This window comes from Engystomops pustulosus, chromosome 1, assembly GCF_040894005.1.
Source record: "Engystomops pustulosus chromosome 1, aEngPut4.maternal, whole genome shotgun sequence".
Taxonomy (NCBI): Eukaryota; Metazoa; Chordata; class Amphibia; order Anura; family Leptodactylidae; genus Engystomops; species Engystomops pustulosus.
Genome location: NC_092411.1, coordinates 42,386,807 through 42,409,593, shown reverse-complemented (window position 1 = coordinate 42,409,593; position 22,787 = coordinate 42,386,807). Strand labels below are relative to the sequence as shown.

The 22,787-nt window shown below is 39.3% G+C and overlaps 1 protein-coding gene across 2 annotated transcripts in view; it reads left to right on the top strand.

The window, feature by feature from the left end:
• The window catches only part of HAPLN1 (hyaluronan and proteoglycan link protein 1), a 103,319-nt gene extending 82,529 nt beyond the window's left edge, over positions 1 to 20,790 (top strand). For both annotated transcript variants that reach the window (XM_072139423.1, XM_072139422.1), the window contains exons 3-5: positions 28 to 396; positions 8,872 to 9,174; positions 15,646 to 20,790. In XM_072139423.1, the coding sequence (XP_071995524.1) occupies positions 28 to 396; positions 8,872 to 9,174; positions 15,646 to 15,929 (956 nt within the window). In that variant the 3' untranslated portion in view covers positions 15,930 to 20,790. The remainder of the gene's footprint in view (positions 1 to 27; positions 397 to 8,871; positions 9,175 to 15,645) is intronic.
• Positions 20,791 to 22,787: the final 1,997 nt, after the last annotated feature.

Genomic DNA, 22,787 nt, shown 5'->3' with positions numbered 1-22,787 from the left:
AACTGAACCTCTTAAATTATATTTCAGAAACTGATCCTAGTCTTTATGTGGAAGTTGAGCAAACTAAAGTAATATCTTTTCGAGGTGGTAATGCTACATTGCCGTGCAAGTTTTTACATGACTCAGTGACGGCTGGATCGCCTTCTCACAAAATCCGCATCAAGTGGACCAAACTGACTTACGATTACCTCAAGGAGGTGGATGTCTTTGTTTCCATGGGACATCACAAGAGGAGTTATGGCAGCTACCAGGGAAGGGTTTACCTACAAAGAGCAAGTGAAAATGATGCTTCACTTGTGATTACTGACATAACACTGGAAGACTATGGCAGATACAAATGTGAAGTCATTGATGGACTGGAGGATGATACCGCTGTTGTGTCTTTGGACTTACAAGGTACTCTTTTTGAAGACATTTTTGAACCATCATATTATGTTCTAACATGTACAATATTCTCACTATGATGTTTCTGAGATAAAGTTTTACAAATGATACATTTCTTGTTATACACGTTTCACCTTAAAGAGAACCTGTCACCACTTTTTCAGCTAGTGACAGGTTCCCATAGAGGATATTAAACACTGACACCCTTTTTTATCTAAAAATTCTTTCCCTCACATTCTATAAATCAAATTTATCTAATATTCCCTGAAATCATAGAAGGCTTTTCCTGCTTGGAAGCTGCTGCATGGAGGCTGCTGTGATTTCTTGTGATCAGATACATACATGAGGTAAATGTTGCAGATGTAACAGGACCTTAGATGATGACTTCCTGGTCACATGAATTTAAGTGCCCAATGATGTAACAGAACTCTATCTCTCAATGTTCCACACATCAGAATATCGTGTCACTCAGGTACACGCAGGCAGGGCAAGGCAAGTAAATTTTAATATGTAGGACTCAATTAGTGTGAGTAGACTTACATCAGGTGAGTTGCATATGAGTTTACAAACTGATTTCTGTAACATTGCAGCCTTGGAAAGGAACCATTAAAGCGTAAGGACAATGCTTTTTTTTACATAGTTTTCATATTGGGTGGGGCAATTTGCACGACAATTTCTCTTTAAGGCCTCCAATGCGCATTTCATGGTCTGCAGACAATGGTCCTGTGGTCTGTTGTTTGCAGCTCGTCTTTCTTGGGCGTGTGAGGACCACTCATGCCAATGATGGACAAAGATGCAGGCCGAGCCCTGCAGGAATAGGACCAGTGGCTCAGGCTCATTCACAAGCCATGAAACCAAGCCCAAGTTTGTGAGATCATAGAAATAAATGGGGACATTCAGATTGTGGCCACAGGGATGTGAAATACAGGTGGTCCCCTACTTAAGAACACTCGACTTACATACGACCCCTAGTTACAAACGGACCTCTGGATATTGGTAATTTATTGTACTTTATTCCTAGGCTACAATAAACAGCTATAACAGTTATCACAGGTGTCTGTAATTAAGCTTTATGGTTAATCCTGGTTCTTATGACAATCCAACATTTTTAAAATCCAATTGTCACAGAGACCAAAAAAGTTCTGGCTGGGATTACAATGATTAAATATACAATTCCAACTTACATACAAATTCAACTTTGGAACAAACCTACAGACCCTATCTTGTATGTAACCCGGGGACTGCCAGTACTTTGTTATGAGAAAGACCTACTAATCAGATCTGGACTTTCCCACAGGTGAAAACAGTATCTTTGGGCAGTCCCAGGTTCATACACAATATAAGGGGCTAGTTCCTGAGATCCAACCTCAAGCGGCTGCTGGAAGGGATCACCATTTACTGTAATTTACCACATCTTGGGTTTATTTCACAGGAAAAATTATGAATTCAAATTGGTATTGTCATGTGTAATGATAATAGTATGACCTGTTCATGTAAAGAAATTTTCATTGGGACCCACAAAACAATAACAGAATGATATTACCTGACAGAGGGTACACTTATCCATGAGGTAGGTTGACAACATTAGCTCCAGGGGCAACTTTTCCCAAAGTAAAGGTACATCATTTTGGTAAAACAATAGGTCTGTTTGTTTCTTATTTCAATAGGACATCGGTTAGGGTAGGAGATATAGGGACAGATTTACTTACCCGGTCCATTCGCGATCCAGCGGCGCGTTCTCTGCAGTGGATTCGGGTCCGGCCGGGATTCACTAAGGTAGTTCCTCCAACGTCCACCAGGTGGCGCTGCTGCGCTGAAGTTCCCCCGAGGCCCGCCGGAATGCACTGAAGTTCCCCGGCCTATTCCTAGTGAAGGTAAGCGCGAGTCCTGCGACACTTTTTTTTTTTAAATGCGGCGGTTATTCCGAATCCATTGGGTTTTCGTTCAGCCACGCCCCCGGATTTCCGTCGCGTGCATGCCAGCGCCGATGCGCCACAATCCAATCGCGTGCGCCAAAATCAGGGCAATTCAGGGAAAATCGGCGCAAATCGGAAATATTCAGGTAACACGTCGGGAAAACGCGAATCGGGCCCTTAGTAAATGACCCCCATAGAGTTTAGGAGTCTGCCAGTATTTCATTGTATAGTACAATACCATGATGAAATGTCTATTGAACTCATTTCACTTTCCACAACAATATTTTATTAGGTAGCAACCTAAAAGTATGCTAGGTCAGTCCGAACTCTAAAGTTATTTACCTAGCAGTCATGATGGTCTATTATGTACACAGTTTATCCGGTTCATGATGGTAGATACTCAATCCAGCAACATTTATTTATTTTTTTCTTAACAATGGAGGTTAAATTCAAGTTCATTTTCTCATCTATTTTTCGTTAGATAAATTCAGGTTTCTTAAAGTATATAGCAACCTAGTTACAATCTGATACACCCATTGGCCTTTGCAGATGCTCCTAGAGACACATCCACCATTAACAAAGCTTATCTCCCATTTCCCATGAAACCAGTTCAATAAAATATAGCAGCACACTAACAAAACCCTTGAATTCACAAGAAAACCTTCAAGGAGGCCACATGTATCTCTATACAATATTGTTGTAAAAAGTTGGCCATCGTGTAACCCCACAGAAAGAATGGTACAGTAAGGATGGACATAGCAGTATATGCCCGCACAAAGGATTGTATAAACGAAGATTTACACCCCATGATAAGAACCATCAGACTTGTCGCCACAACGGTTTACATTCACTCATCCTACACTGTCATTTCTACCTTTTAACAGCTGTAACTTTTTATTTTCTGACAGACAGCTGACATTTACTAGAAACTGGACAACTCTATTACATGTGCGCCTATAAACACGAGTCTGAGACTCACATGCTGAATGCTAAAAATGTAAGCCATGACAACATTAGGATTTAGCCTAATATTAGCAGCCCACCCAGCTTCAAGCTTCATCTACACATAAGGTTTATTTTTCTAGCTGACTCACATGTGACAGGTGTTCTTAAGAGTCTCCGAATTAATACTGACAACCAGTTATCCTGTCTCATCCTCCCTTACAAATCAAAATGGCTCAAAGACAATACACAAGGGGAGACGTAAGAGATGGTGTGAGGACAGAAGAGTGTCTTCGTACAAGGAGCATCTGGAATGGCAAGTACCATATAAAATAAGAAGGTTAGGGATCCTCCTGTTTATCTATCCCTAGACTAGAGCCATGTAAGGTTATTTCTGCACCGCGATAACACATGTATAGTTCTTAGAGGAGAACTCACCTCTGCATGATCTGCTTCTGTAGACATCTATTCCAAAGTATCATAGTAAAGGTACAACCTATAAGTATTAAATCATTTCTATGATGATTAAATTACTGAACCCCACAGAAATTTTGTTTTACCAATAAAATGAGTTTATGGGATTTTCTCTATTTCAGATATTGATGACCTATAGGATCCTGATACCTGATAACTGTAGTTCAGCTCCAATTAAAGTAAATCAGTCTCCATGAAAGCTAGAGTCTATGAGATACAGATACAGATAAGCAGAATTTTTACCATATACTCCAATACATCTCTAATCAGAGCCCCTAATGTTCAAGTACCAAAGGGGGCCTAAAAAATAATGAAACATTTTTTTACAAAAATTAAAAAAATAAAATTTTAAATCACCACCATTTCCCTAAATCACAAATAAAAAAAAAAAAAAATAAATCATAAACATGTTAGGTATCTTACTCAGACTTAAAAGTCACAAAATGTTTCTGTGTAATGCAGACCTTTTCTTTTTCCTCCATCTTTTGATAGATTTCTTCCTGCTACAACGTAGGCTGTATTCACATCACTTTTATTGTATATGCTAAGCGTATATGTCAGGAATACACCCAACTTATATGTTTAGCGTATCCATTGACAAAATAGTGGCAGATGGAGGCACATTGTTGCTTTTGTCTGGCCGCTATACCCTGTTCCCTGCTCATTGGGGAGCATTATCGGTGACTATGTCTTGAGTCTTTAACCCCTTAACGACTTGGTCTTTTTTAGTTTTTTCACTTCCATTTTTCACTCCCCACCTTCAAAAATCTATAACTTTTTTATTTTTCCACATAAAGAGCTGTGTTATGGCTTATTTTCTGCGTAACAAATTGCACTTCATAGTGACGGTATTTAATATTCTATGGCGTGTACTGGGAACCGGGAAAAAAATTCCAAATGCAGTGAAAATGGTGAAAAACCACATTTGTGACGTTTTCTTGTGGGCTTGGATTTTACAGTTTTCACTCTGCGTCCCAAATGACATGTCTACTTTATTCTTTGGGTCGGTACGATCACGTGGATACCAAATCTGTATAGGTTTTATAATGTTTTCATACATTTAAAAAAATTAAAACCTCCTGTACAAAATTTTTTTTTTTTATTTTGCCATCTTCTGGGGCCAATAACTTTTTCATACTTTGGTGTACGGAGCTATGGATAGTGTCATTTTTTACGAATTTTGATGCCGTTTTCATTACTATAATTTTTGGGACTGTGCGACCTTTTGATCACGTTTTATTAATTTTTTTACATTTTTCAAAATGGCAAAAAAATGCCATTTTCGACTTTGGACGCTATTTTCCGTTACGGGGTTAAACATAGTGAACGATACCTAATGTGTTTATGATTTTTACTGTTTATTTATTTTTATATCAGTTCTAGGGAAAGGGGGGTGATTTGAATTTTTAGGTTTTTTTATTATAATTTTTTTTTTTTAAACTTTTTTTATTTTTACTTTTACTATTTTTCAGACTCCCTAGGGTACTCTAACCCTAGGTAGTCTGATCGATCCTATCATATACTGCCATACTACAGTATGGCAGTATATGTGGATTTTACTCCCCATGCATTACAATGCATGGGTTAAAACGAGGTAGCCTCGAGTGTTCGGAACACCCGAGGTTACCATGGCGACGGATCGCCGCTCCCCGTGACGTCATCGGGGAGCAGCGATCCACGACAAGATGGCGGCGCCCATGCGGCGCCATCTCTTTGAAGCCGCCGGCAGCATTGCCGGCGGCAATCGCGGAGAAAACACCCGCGATCGGTGCTAGCACCGATCGCGGGTGTTACCGGTAAGCCTTTGCTGCAATATGCAGCAAAGACTTACCGGCTATGGAGAGGGCTCGGCCCGCGAGCCCTCTCCATGCACCGGGACCCGTCGGGAAGGGGTTAAAGGGAACCCATGACACCTGCAGTGCACATATGCCTTTCTGCCTTTTCTAAGCATATGCCTTACAATATAATTGTGTGTTATAACTTATTCTTGCATCCTGACAAAATCCTGGGGTAGTCACAGGGGCTGGACTTTGGTTTGCATGCATTTCAAAAAACAACATGTGACCTGTTTGAGCTGCAGGCTGTCTCCATGTTTGTGCTCCTGTACAGCTCTGTCCCTCCCCCATTGATGTCAGGTTGACCAGGCTGTGACCACTGAGAAGAAGCAGGAGGTGGAGCTGTACAGGAGCACAAAGGTGAGGGCTAACACAGACAAGCCACATGTTGTTTTTTGAAATGCATCCAAACCAAAGTCCAGCCCCTGTGACTACCCCAGGATTTTGTCAGGGAGCAAGGTAAGTTATAACACTCAATTATATTGTAATGCAAATGCTTAGAAAAGGCAGAAAGACAGATTTGCACTGCTGGTGTGAAGGGCTTCTGCAACCTGTCTTTAGTGAAAATGAGGTCCCTGGTGACTGGTTCCCTTTAAAGGGCGGACATTCACTTTATGGCATCTCCTGCAGTTGTTAGTTTTTGTGCTGGACATACCACATTTTGCTGTATATTTAAAATAACAATTTTCACAGTTTGTCAATTATTTGGGCAGGGGTTGCCGGCTACGGCCATTTATTATCAGTTAACAGGAAAATAATAGGGGGAAGAGAGACAGACTATTATCTCCAAACCACTGTGGGTCATGATGAAATAAGTAGCATTGGTTGTGTTGATAAAAGGTTTATTTAATTCACTTTTAAGCGTTGTTAAAGTGTAACGTTCCCATGATAGCAATGTAAGATAGTAAATTGCAGAATAAATGTGAGGCTGATGTTTGCTCTGATTAAAACATTTTAATTTAGCTGGTTCACAGTTTATCATTAAATTGCCGTTCTCTCTAGCTGCTACGCGTGTCTCCAGTTTATAAGTGTATCGTGCTCATCTCGCTTTATCTCCCTATTTAGAGATTATCAAACAATTCTCAAAGTATCGTTAGGCAATTATATTTCAAGTCAATGTAATGCGACCACTGCCTGTTAAATTGATGCATTTTTACGCAAAGAGACCTTGTTTGATAGAGCACTCGTGAATAATCAAATACATTCGGGTCCAGAGGAAGCCAAAAAAATCCCTTTATGTCTTAGAGGGATGAAAACATGGCCATACGAGTAGCTAGGAAACTTCCCAGAATGATATTAGCATATATCGTATATACTCGAATATAAGCCGACCCGAGTATAAGCCGAGACCCCTTATTTCAACACAAAAAACTGGGAAAACCTATTGACTCGAGTATAAGCCGAGGGTGGGAAATGCATTGGTTACAGCCTCCCAGTATATAGTCTGCCAGCCCCTGTAGCATACAGCCTGTCCAACCCCTGTAGCATACAGCCTGCCCAGCCCCTGTAGTAGGAAAAAAAATAACACTGTACTCATCTTTCCGACGTCCCCCATAGGTCCTCTTCTGTCTCAGACTCTCTCAGACAGAAGAGGACCTATGGGTGACGTCAGAAAGGTGAGTTTTGTCTTTATGGTTTTAGTTGACTCGAGTATAAGCCGAGTTAGGGTTTTTGAGCACAAATTTTGTGCTGAAAAACTAGGCTTATACTCGAGTATATAAGGTAAGCTTTTTAATGACTGAAACAAAACATAATTATGGTGACTGTGACTTTTTCAAAACTGGATCATACATTGAAATACTATGTCGGAAACGTGACCAATGTATCTCGCAATGTATGAAATATAATATGGTCATGACTAGAGATGAGCAAATGATAATAGTTATTTGCTGAAAGTGGACAACCCCTTTAACTCATACAGTTAATACTGTCGTTGGAGGTATTTAAACTTAACAAAAGCTAAAGAAAGTTTGAATCAATTTCCCAGTAGATTGCACAAAATATTAAATGGCCACATAAGGCAAATTTCTTTTTTCCCGCAGTAAAAAAGCCCTCATTTGTCTATGCAAATGAAAAACTAAAAAAACCTAAATATTTTGGCTTTCAAAGGAAACCTACCATTTGATTTGATGCATTATGAAGCAAACATACCTTGAGAATGCTGTAGCTACACTGATGCAGAAACATACCTTGCTTAATCCCTTTGTTGAGTGGTTTTGCTGAAAAAACAGATATAACATTATGATAATGAAGCTATTTTGCTTCTATGGCTGGTTCAGCACTTCTCCTAGCATGTGAGTTTTTCACTGCAGAAGAGGATGATGTAATGCCTGGATTGTGTCTGAAGGCAGAATAATCAATTGCTGCACCATCCCCCAGCTGCTGTGTATGAGTGATTTAACTCAGGTTGATTAGTCATGTCTTGACTAACCTCCATTTGTATTTATAAGCTCCATGTCTAATGTGTTTATCTAGGCAACCAGCCTTACCCAGCTATTCCAAGGTCCTCAATGGTTATAATTGTTCTTTCAGCAAAACCACTCAGCTCAGGGATTAACCAAGATATGATCCTGCATCAGTGTAGCTACAGCATTCTCGAGGTATGTTTCCTTCATAATGCATCAAATCAAATGGTAGGTTTCCTTTAAGAAGGCATGGAGTGAAAAAAATTAAAAAAGCGCCAGAATTTTGACTAATGAGTTAATGTATTATTGATTGGTTATTCCATTTCAAAGAATATGTTAGGACACCAGAAGTCCTTAAGTCTCAGTACAGTGATGCCGTTACTGCGGGCGATTAATTTCTGACCTTTCAAAGCAAATACTGTCCAGAGGTTTTATTTAATATTTAAATGACGGTTCATATTTCTAAATGATGACCTTTCGTGTTGTGATATTTCAGATCACTCATCCATATAAACATCTGAGAGATGTAACAGCTGTGCACTACTGTCATATCTGAATGCACGTTCTGCCACTGTGATGGGACGTCACATGTACGCTGACATTCTGAATTTTCATTATTCAAGCAGACAAGTAAATTCATATAGAATGACAACTCCAGCAGAAAAAAAAACTTGAGGCGCCCTCCATCTGATTTGATACCATTCACAGCTATTTTCACCTTCTAGTAATGACTTTCAGTATCTGGGATAGAAAACCCTATAGCAATAACTTACAGGCTACTTTCACTCACCTACAGTTTGTGCATCAGTCATTAGTGTAAACAAATCTGTAAAAAACATAATTTACATTAACTTAACTGGAATTTTTAGGTTCCGTTTCATAAATCTCTTAATACAATTTTTGTTTGTATTTCAGGCATTGTATATCCATATTTTCCACGTTTGGGCCGCTACAATTTCAACTTCCACGAAGCCCAAAAAGCCTGTCATGACCAGGATTCTATTATTGCCTCTTTCGATCAACTATATGATGCATGGAGGTCAGGACTTGACTGGTGCAATGCTGGCTGGCTAAGTGATGGATCGGTACAATACCCTATCACCAATCCCAGAGAACCCTGTGGGGGCAAAAACACTGTTCCTGGAGTTCGAAACTATGGATATAGGGACAAAGACAAAGGCCGATATGATGTTTTTTGTTTCACATCAAACTTCAAAGGTAATAAAATAATGATTTTCAATTGCAGATGTAAATTAGTGTAGGACCATACAATGGAGTTGATACTAAGTGTAACCCTAAGTGTAGCACATCACTTCATCAATTCTTGGTAGGCCAAAACATTTCATAATATGTGTACAGTATATAAGTCATCTAGATGCTTGTACAGACAGTTTTAGGACTCGAAAAAAAAATTATCTTTGAGAACCTTCTACAACATGATATGTTTAATAATAAAGCTCTTTTTACGCATGCCCAATGGTAGGCAATTAAGTAGCTTTAACGTTAGTAAAGAGACTAAATTAGCCATTGTTTTGTCCAATTAGGCAGGATAACGCCCCATGACGCAAGTGTTTGTCTTCCAAAATCGGTGTAGCAATGTGGCTTTCCCCACATTTCTTCAGTTATAAATACTCCTGACTAAAATAACTTTCCCCTAAATGCGGCTGTAGAAGTGCACCTTCTGCCATCCCACAATATTGCCTGATTGGCTTCCAAAATCTGAAGGACAAAATCGTTGGGCTTCCCAGCCACCAGCAGAAAGAGAATTTACAATATGTGAATAAGATAAAGACGTTTTGGCATCTGTAGCACTTGGTTTCTAATTGGTGAGCCGATTCATGGTAGGGAATTGCTCTTTTGGGTTTAACACTCCAAATATCATAATTGTGTCCTCAGTCCCATCCAACAAATTGAATCAGGTAGAGGGTTTACTGCAAATGCACAATAAGACCAGGTTTGTTCTTTGTGATTTCAACTAAACACTGGATGTGCAGTGAACAACTGCAGAAGAGTCATGAGAGTCTTCACCGGGCAGATAACATTTTCTGACAAACAGGATTGGGGTCATAAGGTTGAGAGACTTAAGACGAAGCAATAAGGATTTAGAAAGCTTTAAGAATTGTATAAACATGACCAGTTCTCTGCCATTATCATAAGTTCTTTGCAGCTGATAAACAGAATTGAACAGAAATTCTCCAATCTCAGTGCAGTGGCAGAACATATTTATGGCCAATTACCTACTTTTCTAATGAGGGGATCAGTAACTATATATAACCGGTACTTAGGGAGAAGAACTTTCTACTTTCTGCTCCATTCTCTGTGTATTAGCTGCTGATTGATGGATTTTTCAGTGCTGTCTTCCGACCAATCTGATATGAAGAACATTAGTCTGTTGATAGTTTATCAACTTTTGGCATGAAAAACCCCTTTAAGACTATTCATTTAAATATTATTCATTTCATTGATAGTGTTTGGTTGCTTAAATCAGTTTGAAACAAGGGATGTTTTATGCCACGTTAGGCTCACATGTAGTTGAGACTCCAATGCCTTCCCTACAATCTGGCTCTGCTTATGAATAACTAGCAAGTTTATTGAATTTGGCTTCCCTCCATTAGGTTTAATGTCTAGACTGCCCTGTGAGGTCAGTTATAAATACTCCTGTATAAAATAGATATTTTTTGAATCCTTTATAAGTCAAGATTTTATTATTTACATTTAATAAATAGATTATACATAGAAAGCAATCCTTCGCTTGTAGGTTTACCCAGTTCCAGCACATTTTACTTTCCCACTTAACACAGATGCCATTGAAAAATTTGAAGCTTGATACTATGTATGTAACATGTACATTTTTCATTTCATTTAAAGGGCACCTACCACCACAAATCTACCTATAAAGGTAGATCGGGTGGTAGGTGAATCAATGGGACGTGAGGATAGCCCTTTTAAGGGCTAATCCTCACGTCCCCGCACTGTTTAGTAAACTTTTATTACCCTAATATGTTAATTTACTTATGCGGCTACAGGGGCGTGGAGTAGCCGCATCTGAGATTACACGAGGCGGCTACTCCACGCCCCGGTAGCCACTTTAGCCCTCCTACTCACCATGTTCGGCGCGCAGCTGCTCGTAGCTGCGCGCCCTCGCCCGCCGATCCTGCCGTCTGCGCATGTGCAGAACAGCAGGCCCGGTCACTGCTCCGAAGCCGGGGCTGCGCAGGCGCGGGCCTGCTGTTCTGCGCATGTGCAGACGGCAGGATCGGCGGACGAGGGCGCGCAGCTACGAGCAGCTGCGCGCCGAACATGGTGAGTAGGAGGGGTAAAGTGGCTACCGGGGCGTGGAGTAGCCGCCTCGTGTAATCTTAGATGCGGCTACTCCACGCCCCAGTAGCCGCATAAGTAAATTAACATATTAGGGTAATAAAAGTTTACTAAACAGTGCGGGGACGTGAGGATTAGCCCTTAAAAGGGCTATCCTCACGTTCCATTGATTCACCTACCACCCGATCTACCTTTATAGGTAGATTTGTGGTGGTAGGTTTCCTTTAAAGGGGCTGTGTCTAGATTAACCTGTAGCCTCAATCCACAGTATAAGTCTCATGGGGCTGATCCCCTGTGATCTGCAAATTAGGAGAACACAAAACCATGCTCTGCCTCATGCCAGGTTTTATCCATCCTACAAGCTGATCCAGAATTCCCAGAGAAGTCTGTGCAGAGCGGGATACATTGGTCCACATTTATCAAAAACAGTGCAAACTGCACTATGTACAATTTGCCTGTGGAGCGTTCATGGGGCGACAGATTCATGAATTGTGGTGCATGCTCTTCCCCCCCAGCACTGCTTCGACAGAGTGCTCCAACTTTTTTTGGTGGACTTGCAAAACTATTCTGCAGGACACATGATAAATGTGGCGCACGGTCTGACTGTGCATCAGAACGCCCCTTTCAGGGCAGAGTTTTGTGTTGTGTTGGGTATAGTTCAGCTGTGACACAATTGTGTCCCCGTTATCCACACACACTGTAAGCTCATGCGAGAGGGCCCTCATTATGATTGTTCTGTTTTACTCTGTAATGTCTTATTTTATTATGAAATGTCCCCCGATAACCTCTAAAGTGCTACAGAATATGATTATTAATAATATTATTAATATGATTAATAATTATTAATAATTATTATTATTATTAGTTACTCCCATTAAAATGTGACACAATTTTGAAGTTCACTTTCTGGACTTGGTTTACGGCAATTTGTAAGATTTTTTGGAATGTTGCATTGGCACATCTGGTGTACCAATGGTGCAAAACTTCAAATAGTGGCAAAATTGTAGCACAATTAAGTCCCCCAAAAAATTCAAGGCCCAATTTAGCAATTTTATTTTGCCAAAATACTACCGATCTATGTGTCTTCCCAAACCCAAAAGTCCATCTGTAATGGAGCAGGACAGAGCGACTTTCAGTTCCCCCATTTTTAGGCAGAGGAGACCCCTGGAGGTCATCCATTTTTCCATTATCTTGTGGTTTGAGGCTAAATGGTCGACTGGACACAACCCCTTTGGTCATGCTACATATATTTGTGGTATGTCCCATTACAAGTTATATTTCTGATACTTGATATTTTTTAACAATCATCTTTTTCGATCATTTACCAACTTTAAACCATAGAAAATGAATTATTAAAATTCCTACAACCTCAATAAATAAAACAACAATTAGCTTTTCCTGTAATTCCTCAGTGGATCAGATAGACACGTGGATGCTGGTGCACCTATTTGTTATGATTCATTCCATTAAATACGGTTTGGCTTATCAGAAAATATATGATACTGCAATTAATTGATAAGACACTGCTATTTCTGGGAGCATTTGACTGAGAACACAGATTTCTGGCACCAGAAGATGCTAATGGGAATTTAAGTGTTGGTTTCCATGGAGACTATTTTCTTCACAATCCTCTTCAGACTTATGTTCATGGAGATTAGGAAAAGGTTTGAAAATAATTATGAAAGATAAAATATCTGCCACATATAGTTAACCACCATTAAACTTGTTTACTTTGCTTTACAAGAAAAGCTTACAGACACTTTGGGACTGTTCACAAAAGACGTATTGGTGACAAGAGCAGGAGATAATGTGACTTTCCTAAGGTCGTACAGAAGCTCCGAAGCCAAATCATAGACTAAAGTCCTAACACAAAGTGACTGCTTTCTTCTTATATGCTTATATGATAAATTAAAATTGTACACCCCCATGACCCCCTTTATAGGGCATATCCTATAGTCATCTAATATTTAACTATCAGCTAAGGGCAAGCAAATGGCTAAACCCATGTAACCAGTGCCAGACACTGACAGAGGAACAGCAAAAACTTGGAACTTCTTGGGTATAATGCAAATGAGTGGTACATTTATTCATAATAAAGGGCAATCCATTAGGGACCATGGCGTCAGTGTACTGTTCCACCCCTATGGACCCTATTACCACTTCTCTTCTATAGTGGTGGTTACCACTTTCTCCTCCAGTTGCCCTACACTAGTTATTAGCTATTGCTAGCTACAATTTTCCTCTTGCTCCACTTCCATGTCTGATGAAGGTCCATAGGACTGAAACGTTACTAGGACATCTTAGACTGAATGGATTGCCATATCTTTTAAAGGACATCTACCATCAGTTATGCACCACAATTTCATCGATATTGAGTTATAAAAATTATGCAGATCTGTTTGGATGCTCTGGCTACGGAGCATCTGAGAACACGTAATTTATTCACTCCCCTGTTAGGCTATTAGTCCCACCTGGTCCGGCCTGTGCAGAGCACATAGAGCCGGTGATGTCAGGCACCAGACAGTACTTGTAGAATAACAATCCAGTGAATAAATTATAAGACAAGGTACTCTGGTGATGTAGCCCAGACTAATTAGCATAATATTTTAACTCTATATTGCCTAAATTGCAGAGTATAGATTATATTAGATAGATTAAATAACATTTTAATTATCCCCAAGGAGAAATTTTTTGCATCAGTCATATGCACAAGATAAAACATATAAAAACATACATATATAAAGACATATAATCAGGGCTTGCTCCAGCATACCTGGGCAAGTGTCGGGGCTCAGAGCTGCTGGAGGGGTCCGCATAGCCCACTCTCAGTCCCCGGCAGCCTATGTGGGGGCTTCATATAAAATAACTCATGAGTAGGCTCTCTGGGATGATAAACTAAGGAAAATTTTAGGGAGCAGGGGACTATTTAATGTCTGAATTTTGAATTTAGTTAATTGCAAAGGGGTCCTCTGAGGCCAGGGGCCTATTGAGACCTGAAGCTGTACCTGCATACAATAATGAACAACACAATATAAAAAGCATAACAATGTCAGGATGGTATTCAATGATGTTCAACAGCCACCAAATTCCTTGTTATGAAGTGCAATACCAAACAGGATAAAAGACCTATGATATCGCTCAGTGCAAATTTTAATGTCACGTGCAGCGCTATTTTAAAGGGAACCTGTCACCTGGGAAATCCTCCAATAATCCCAAATAGTACCTTGTTATATATTCTAATGATGCTCTTATTGTGATTATAGTGGCCAGCATTCCTCCAAGACTTACTTTAGTTGTTCCACTGTAGGTCCTTAGACCCAGTCCAAGCTGCCCAACCGCTCAGACCCTTAACCCTTCCCTTAGCTGACGTCACTCTCCTTCTCAGCCGAAATCATGTGCATGCAAAAAGCAGGGACAAAAGGCAGTTTTGCTGGCTGGTAACTGCTGACTGCACATGTACAAGATTTCGGCTGAGGAGGAGTGTGAGGTCATCACATAGGGGCAGGGTTAGGAGTCTGAGTGGCCATGAGGCAACAAACCACATGATTCAGCTCCTTGACTGGACTTAGGACCAACAGTAGAAACTTAAGTGACAGTTGGAGGAATTCTGGCCACAACAATAACGTTCATTTGATCAGAGAAAGACTATACTACAAGTATCTGTCCCTGCTGACAGGTTCCCTTTAAAGTGACACATCCTGGGCTGCCTCAGACTGTAAGAGGTGTGGATAGGGCTGAATTATCATTAGAGCTCCAGCACCATGATTCCAATTCCAGGGACTCTGGAGAGCGGCTACAATCACTGTGATGTGACCAATGTCCCCTGCAGTTATACTGATGCTTACATAAGGAGGATGTGACATTTGAGGTCAAAGAATTAGCCCAGAATGAACATCTATGGCCATTCTGTTGTTCTAAAATCATCTGCAAAACTTTTTTTTTAATGGTTTCCCATTTCAGCCAACCTAAGACTTATATAAGCAGTTCTAAGTAACTGTGCCAAATCACTTGGCTGATGTGTAACTTTAACACCTCAAAGTTGTTTAGGTTGGCAAGGTGAATCCACCGAGGAAATGTAGATCATGGCTTTGTTCACATTTAGTTTCCAGTGTAAAAGGAATGCAGTGTATTATACTGTGTGTGGTGGAGTGCTAAAATAGCAGGTGTGCCAACGCTAAAAATCCTCTAGATGCCTTTGAGGATCCAAGGTTTAAGGGGTTGAGCAAAAAAATAGATTGTACAATACTAATCTATGCGTACATGATTATACAGGATAAATAATTTCATATAATGCGTTGGATAGGCCTACATTATCAATACGTGCTGAATTCAGTTGCGTTTCTAACTTTTTCTCTCTGTTTTTCTCATTAGGTCGTTTCTACTACCTAATTCACCCAACAAAGCTCACATATGATGAAGCCGTCCAAGCCTGTATCAATGATGGGGCTCAGATCGCTAAAGTCGGCCAGATGTATGCTGCATGGAAACTCCTGGGTTATGATCGATGTGACGGCGGATGGTTGGCTGATGCCAGCGTCCGATACCCAATCTCGAAACCGAGAAGACGATGCAGTCCCACTGAGGCAGCTGTTCGCTTTGTAGGCTACCCAGACAAAAAGCACAAGCTCTATGGTGTTTACTGTTATAAGGCATAGAACGATAGTACCCTAAAGCACAAAACAGTATTACAAGTATTAAGAACATGTGAAAAAGATTTATTTTAAAAAATGAACTCATGCAAGCTAGAAAAACTGTGATAAACTTTTTACTTACTGTAAAAATTGTCATAATTCCACATCAGTTGCTTAGTTGTGTTTATTTTTTTCATTGATCTAAAAAAATTTTTTAACTAAAACTCAATTGTTATACAAGCACATCCAAAATAGATTAACCAATGCACATGCCATAGCTTGTCAATGTGGAATGTAAATTGATTCCAAATAGAAATGTATACAGCACAAATCTTTAATTCCTATATTTTATTTTACTTTTTTTTTTTTTCTTTTTCCATCTCTGGATTCTTTTGAAATGCACTACCAGGAAGAGATATATCATCAGGTGCTTGTTTTGCATAATAAAATGATAGTTAGCATAGTATTTAAACAGTATTTGCTTAAAAACACAGTTGTTTTAGCATTATGAGAAAAAAGCAAAAATATAAAAAAAAGTAAAATGAAATTAATAGCCCAGCCAAGCGTAACCAAGTTCTTGTAAACTTTTTAATTGTATTTTTTTTTTATCTATGTTTGCATAATTTAAGGGGTTTGCCACTTTGTCTTATGTATTTTGTAATGTGTGTAAGTCTGAAGGGGCGGGATATTAGGTAACTTACCAATATACAACTATTAATAGTTCTGCACCACTTCCTTGAATCGCAAAATAGAACTTCTGGTTCAGAAAGATCTTTTGCCTCATGAGGAGTCATTCCTATAGATAAAATTTCAGATGGAGGGTCACATGACCTCTAACTCTAACTCTAACCCATGACATTCCCATTCGGCTTTGGCAGGAAATCCAGCAATATGTCCGATCATGTGGCTGAATCTGAACAGGAATGTCAGGTCCGCTCATCTCTATCCATGACCCATCTATCTTCCAGAACCTTATGTTAGTATTGAAGAATACAGTCTGAAGGTCCTGGAAGGCAGATTGGTTGGTCATGGACAGTAAGGATCACATGACCTCCTTCTCCTGTTATTTTATGGACAGGAATGGCAGCAGATGAGCTAAAAGACATTTCTGAAACAAGACCTAATATCCTGACCCCGCACTTACCTACACTTCACAAAAAACATGAGATAAAGTGGCCAAAGACTTTAACGAAAAAAAACATTTTTTTGTTTTTAATTTAGCTAAATGATGCCTAAGAAGTGTTGAATTACAGGTAGATTTGACTCGATTTACTGGGCTATATAAGCAGCGCACGCTGTTTAATAAGAAATATTTAGCATCTCTCAGGGCAGTTATACCAAGTGAACTGCTGGACAGAACAGAACACAAATGATAACAAATATATTATATGTAGCCTTTAAATATTATTGTCTTTATAAAGAGATATTTAAAATGATGTTAGATGTTCATATTACAAATGGAAACTAATGCAACTAAATATGGTTATTCGCAAAAATATATAATACATGATCCCTGATCTGAAAAGTTTTCTTTCTTCTCATATATAAGAGCACATGCCTATATTGTAGCCTAAAAAGAAAATATACACCGAGACCATGCCCGCTTGTTTGTCTCTACAGCTGCATTGCTGTCCCTAATCGATAATACTGACATTACCTGATACTAAATCTATATTTAGAATTTGTTAAAGCAAACCTGTCACCAGGAATGTCATTTTTAGCTGGTGACATGTTCCCATAGCCTATGCTAAGATGATTTTAAAAATGCCTCTGTCAGCATTCTGAATCGTTTCAGTACTTTATATAAGTTTAATTCACATTACTTGACTTTCTGCCAGCAGCGTGTGGTAAGTCCCAAGGGAAGGAGACAGCTGAAGTATCCTGTGTCTCAGTCTCCTCATGCATTATTCCTTTACTCCACACCATCCACTTCCCCTGCCTGCTCAATTTGATTGACAGGAAGTGAAAAGGGGGAGGGGGCTGGATGAGTGTGGAGGAGAGGAGACTGAGACAAAGGCACACAGGCTGGTGTAACTTCCCCCTCTCCAGGTCTCAGCACACACTGCTGGCAGGGAGCCAGGTAATGTGAAATAAAGTTTTGCAAAGTACTGCAAAGATTCAGACTTCTGACACAGGCATTTTTAAAATCAGCATAGCATAGGCATGGACCTGTCACCAGCTAAAAATGACATTCCTGGTGACAGGTTTGCTGTAAGCATGCTCATGTAAACATGTAAGAGAATGGCACTAATAGTAATACTACCATGCTTAGCTAAAACATATTAAAAAATATAACAATGTTTAAAAAATATTTAAAGTGCCCTGCTCATGACATAATATATACTGCATTGCTTTCTAAAGAAAAGATGTATAAGCTACCGATTCTGGAAATGACGATAAAAAGAAATGTCTTTCTTATGCCTAAAATAGATCTTGTATCTTCAATATAATTTTAATTTAAGGAGAAAAACAATAATAAAATGATAGAATGTATGCACGTCACCAATAATCTGATGTATTAGAAGCACGTAAAATATAGAGTTGGTGAGATATTATCATATAGCCAATTTATGTCTGGAAGTAGGAATCAGGCTCCGCATTAATTCATTTAAAATGCATATTCTGAAGATTTATGTAATAATATTATGAGTAGTAGTAATTATTATAAGTAGCCTGGAGAACATAGATCAAATTTGGTATAGAGAATTTAACCAAGTATTGTTGTGATGCAAAAACTTGCAGCATGCATAATACACCAAGCACTAACAGCACTTACATAGGTTGTAAAAAGAAAAATCACGCCCGAAAAACAATTCATAATTCTGCATGTAATATTTTACATATGATTGTCAGGAATCAGTTTTTATTGCATGTAAGTAGTCAACTGCACCCCCCGACACAGTATGAGGCTGCTCTCTCATTCCTCTTAGCAGTACACTCAACATAATATCACATTAAAAAAAATGTTAATTTTTTCTTATTACTGACCATTACCTTCCACAGCTCCTTCACTTCATTATAGCCCCTCACACACAAAGGTTGTTACTCCCTTAATTCAATGGTAGCACAAGGAGAAATATATGTATGTATAATGAGCTCACAAACACAGCTGTGGATTCCAGTCATAGAGCAGGTCGTATTTCCGACCCATGTTTGAATCTTTTCTATTGTCATTGGTGCGGCCCATGATAAACTGACCACAAACAATGGACAAGGGGTTAATTGTTTATGGCTCACGAAGTAATGCCAAGGATGACTGGGTTTTGTTGGTGAGAGTGTTTCCAATACTGTAGAAGAGACAAATTCAGAGACATTCACAAAATAAAAAAAAACAATAAAAAAAAACATTCCGGCCCAGTAGAGAAGTTGATGATATATTGTAATTAAGATGCTTCTCTTACCAATGGGTGTATTTTAGAGTTATCTACTAACTAATGGTCCCCAGAATGCCAAATTTACCATTAAGCTTGTATTTCAGGTCAGTTTTTGGAGTATGTTTGCATATTTTGCACATCCGATTTAATAAAATGATTTTGATCGATTGGTAAATGTAGAAAGGTGTTCATTCTTATATACCTTGCTCCAGCAGTGGACTGGAATTAAATCTAGCTTCAACATATAGAATTGTATGATAAATTTGGAGTCATGTCTAAAGCTGGGTTCGTGCACTCCAAAAAACAGTAAAAACTTTTTGTATAAATTGCCACAAGGTAAATTTTGTGCTGATTGAAAGTGATACGCCCCATTGTCTTATGTGTCCAGACGTGAAATGCCATGTGGAGAAGGTGGGGGGTCACCTGCCCCTACTGGATTTACAAACTTTCACAACAGAAAACTGACCTAAAAGCTGATAATAAGTTACCTCAATTCCCAACTTTTGTCTCATCATATGCTTAATTTTTGATAAGACCTGGGGACTCTGGGGCAAGTTTTTCTTTTAACCCAGTCTTGATACATGTCCCCATAATGTCCTTCACCAGAACCAGGACCAGAAGAAACAGACAACTCCCAAATGCAACCCCTGGACCAAAAATGATTACCTTCACTACAATATATAGTACATTGCTCTATGGGCCAGACTGCCCCTTTAAAATATGAAAAGTAGATTTTTTCATTATTGAACCCTTTTAACTGCTGTAAGAAAAATTACCCGGTCCCGGTAATTACTTTCTAGGAATCACGATGCATGGGTGATAGTTATTAATAGTAACTAATGGGTTCATAACAACTGTTTACATAGGTGGGGACTCAGGAGTGAGGGGACAAGTAACATTCCTGTCGCTTTAAGGTCTTATATATTGGGCACATCTTAGCTACTGTACACTACATACCAGTTCAGATCTGTAAAGGGGTGCTACTAACTGCAAGTCTTCAATTAACTAAAAGGTCTATATGGGGCGTAATGCCCTGATTTTACTGCCATTGTCTATATCATGTCCATGTTAGGGCCATAAGTTGCATTAAGATCTGTCTTCCTAGCAATTGCTATGTGTCTCATTACAACACTTTATGAGATTATCTAGGGCACACACTACAGGCAGGACTCAATGGTAACTTGTAAGCTTGTTAGGTGATAAAATTATAGACTTTTTAAAGGCCTTCGAGGTCACAATAAAAGCACATTGCTTGCACCATAAGCTAGGTATGAAATGCATATGTAATACATTTATGTAATCATACTGTACTACAAAACCTGAATTATGAGTATGGATACCGTAATGACTTTGAATTTGCTAACTGGATGTTTTAGGTCAATTACAATTTTTTTTAAATTTTAAATAAAACAGAGAAATGGGCTTGCTCTACTATTGAGAAGACCGTGGTGCTGCAGGGAGAAATGAATCGTAATATAAAAATGTGACAATAAATTACAAATTATTTTATATTTCGGACTATGTCTTCTTATTTCATGTGTGAATTTTTAACTCTAGGGAGGCTTTAATTTACATATGGGGGCACATTTACTAAGGGTCCGCACACCGCATTTCCGTTGGGTTTCCCAACTATTTCGATTTTGCACCTCATTTAACAGGGGTTTTTGGTGCATGTGATCAGATTTTGGCGCAATCGCACAGACTTTCATGTGACACAAATCGGGGGCATGGCTGTCGGACAACCCGACTAATTCGGACTAAGCAGAGGATTTAAAATTCAAATGTGTCGCAAGACATGCACTCACATACACCGGGAAGAAGAAGGTGAAGTCCGACGGACCGGAGCGGGGAAGTGACACATGTAGGATCTCCAGCGCACAATGTTGTTGAATCGTGGCAGACTTCATCCTCGTTGGACAACGCATGTCGGGGATCGCGCAGGGACCGGGTAAGTAAATGTGCCCAATGGTGTATGTATAGTATGGGAGTGATCTTCACACAGAATGTTATAGAGCAGAAGGATGGGCTTATTGATACTGATACTGTATATTTGTGTTAGGAAAATGAAACAGAATACCTCTTTAAATCTATTCTCATTTTGGGATAGGGCACTAAGTTGTAGATCCTACTTGTGATTGACAACCTTCTGGCTTCTGTGACTGTGGAGGTATCTGAAGAAGGCACATCTGGTGGGGAAATGAGCTGGCGAGGGGTGTTCCTGCTCCTGTACCTATGCACTGGCTACAGAAACTGGTGGAGAATGCATAAAGGTTCTCCCCCAATATCTTCTGTTCTCAGAGGCTGTTACCCAGGTTTCAGATCTTTATCACTAACCTGTGAAACCTTGTTATGGTAAAACTCACAATCTTCTATCATTTATACAGTAGAGCCAATATAATGGTCAGGTCAAATAATTTAAACATATATTCAGTGAGATTCCTAAGACTAAATCAACTGAGCTCTGCCTTGCGTACAGACAGGACTATACAATGACTAGCCTGGCAGCTTTCATCACGTGGAGTCGCACTGGGCATGTTATAAGTAGTAGAAACTCACAGTGACACACTAATATAAAGTATATAGTCTGTGCTGTGTGAGCACTAAGGGTGAACAGTTTCTCTGCTGAGCAGATAGTGTCTGGAGATCAAGGACTGGGGGTTGCTGCAGAGGAGTGTATGACAAAGTTTGATGTGAACACAGAGACTATCACAGACTAGGATGGAGGAGCTATTAGGGAGCCTTTTTACCTTACTAGTCCATGTAGGAAACTTCTGCATCCACAGATCTACACGGAAACAGCTCTCCAGCTAGCTACAGACAAATACCATCGCATAACCTCCCCCTCCCTCCAGACTGGAAGCAGAAGTTCTTTCCCTTTGTGAAACCTTATCTATAAATACAATATCTCGATGGAGTAACAGATGAAATCAGAACAACAAGGGGAGGCAGCTACTACAGGAGTAGGCTAAACTGTGGAGAATAGCAAAAAACTGCTGGACACAGGTAATTGAGATAATAGGCAAAATTATTTTATTCTATTCAAGAACTATTGATTTGCGAATAAAATATCAGAGTTGTGCTGTAAAAGAATCAATAATAACTAATTTAATGTCTAAAATTTAACTATGAATGGATAATAATATGTCGTAATGGCGCCAACAAGAAATTTTCAGATTTCTGGATAATAATAATAAAAAAAAAGTAAAAGGGTAAGTTGGTAAAAATGACTTAACCTACATTACCTAGAGCAGCTAAGGACAGAGGAATGATGGGTATGGTGTGAAGAAGCATTTGTGCTGAATATTGGAAATGTTTTACACACTTAAATGTCGGAAGCAGTTACATGCTCTCTCTGAATAAATGTCACTAAAGCAATTAATGATTCTGCCTTAGAAGCAGTTGTTTCAGGAGATATTACATGCATCATCTACATGGTTTACTGATACAGCTAAAAGTTAACAATGGATAGTATTCTGAAACCTGCGCATGCAGAAAAATAAAAATGAGA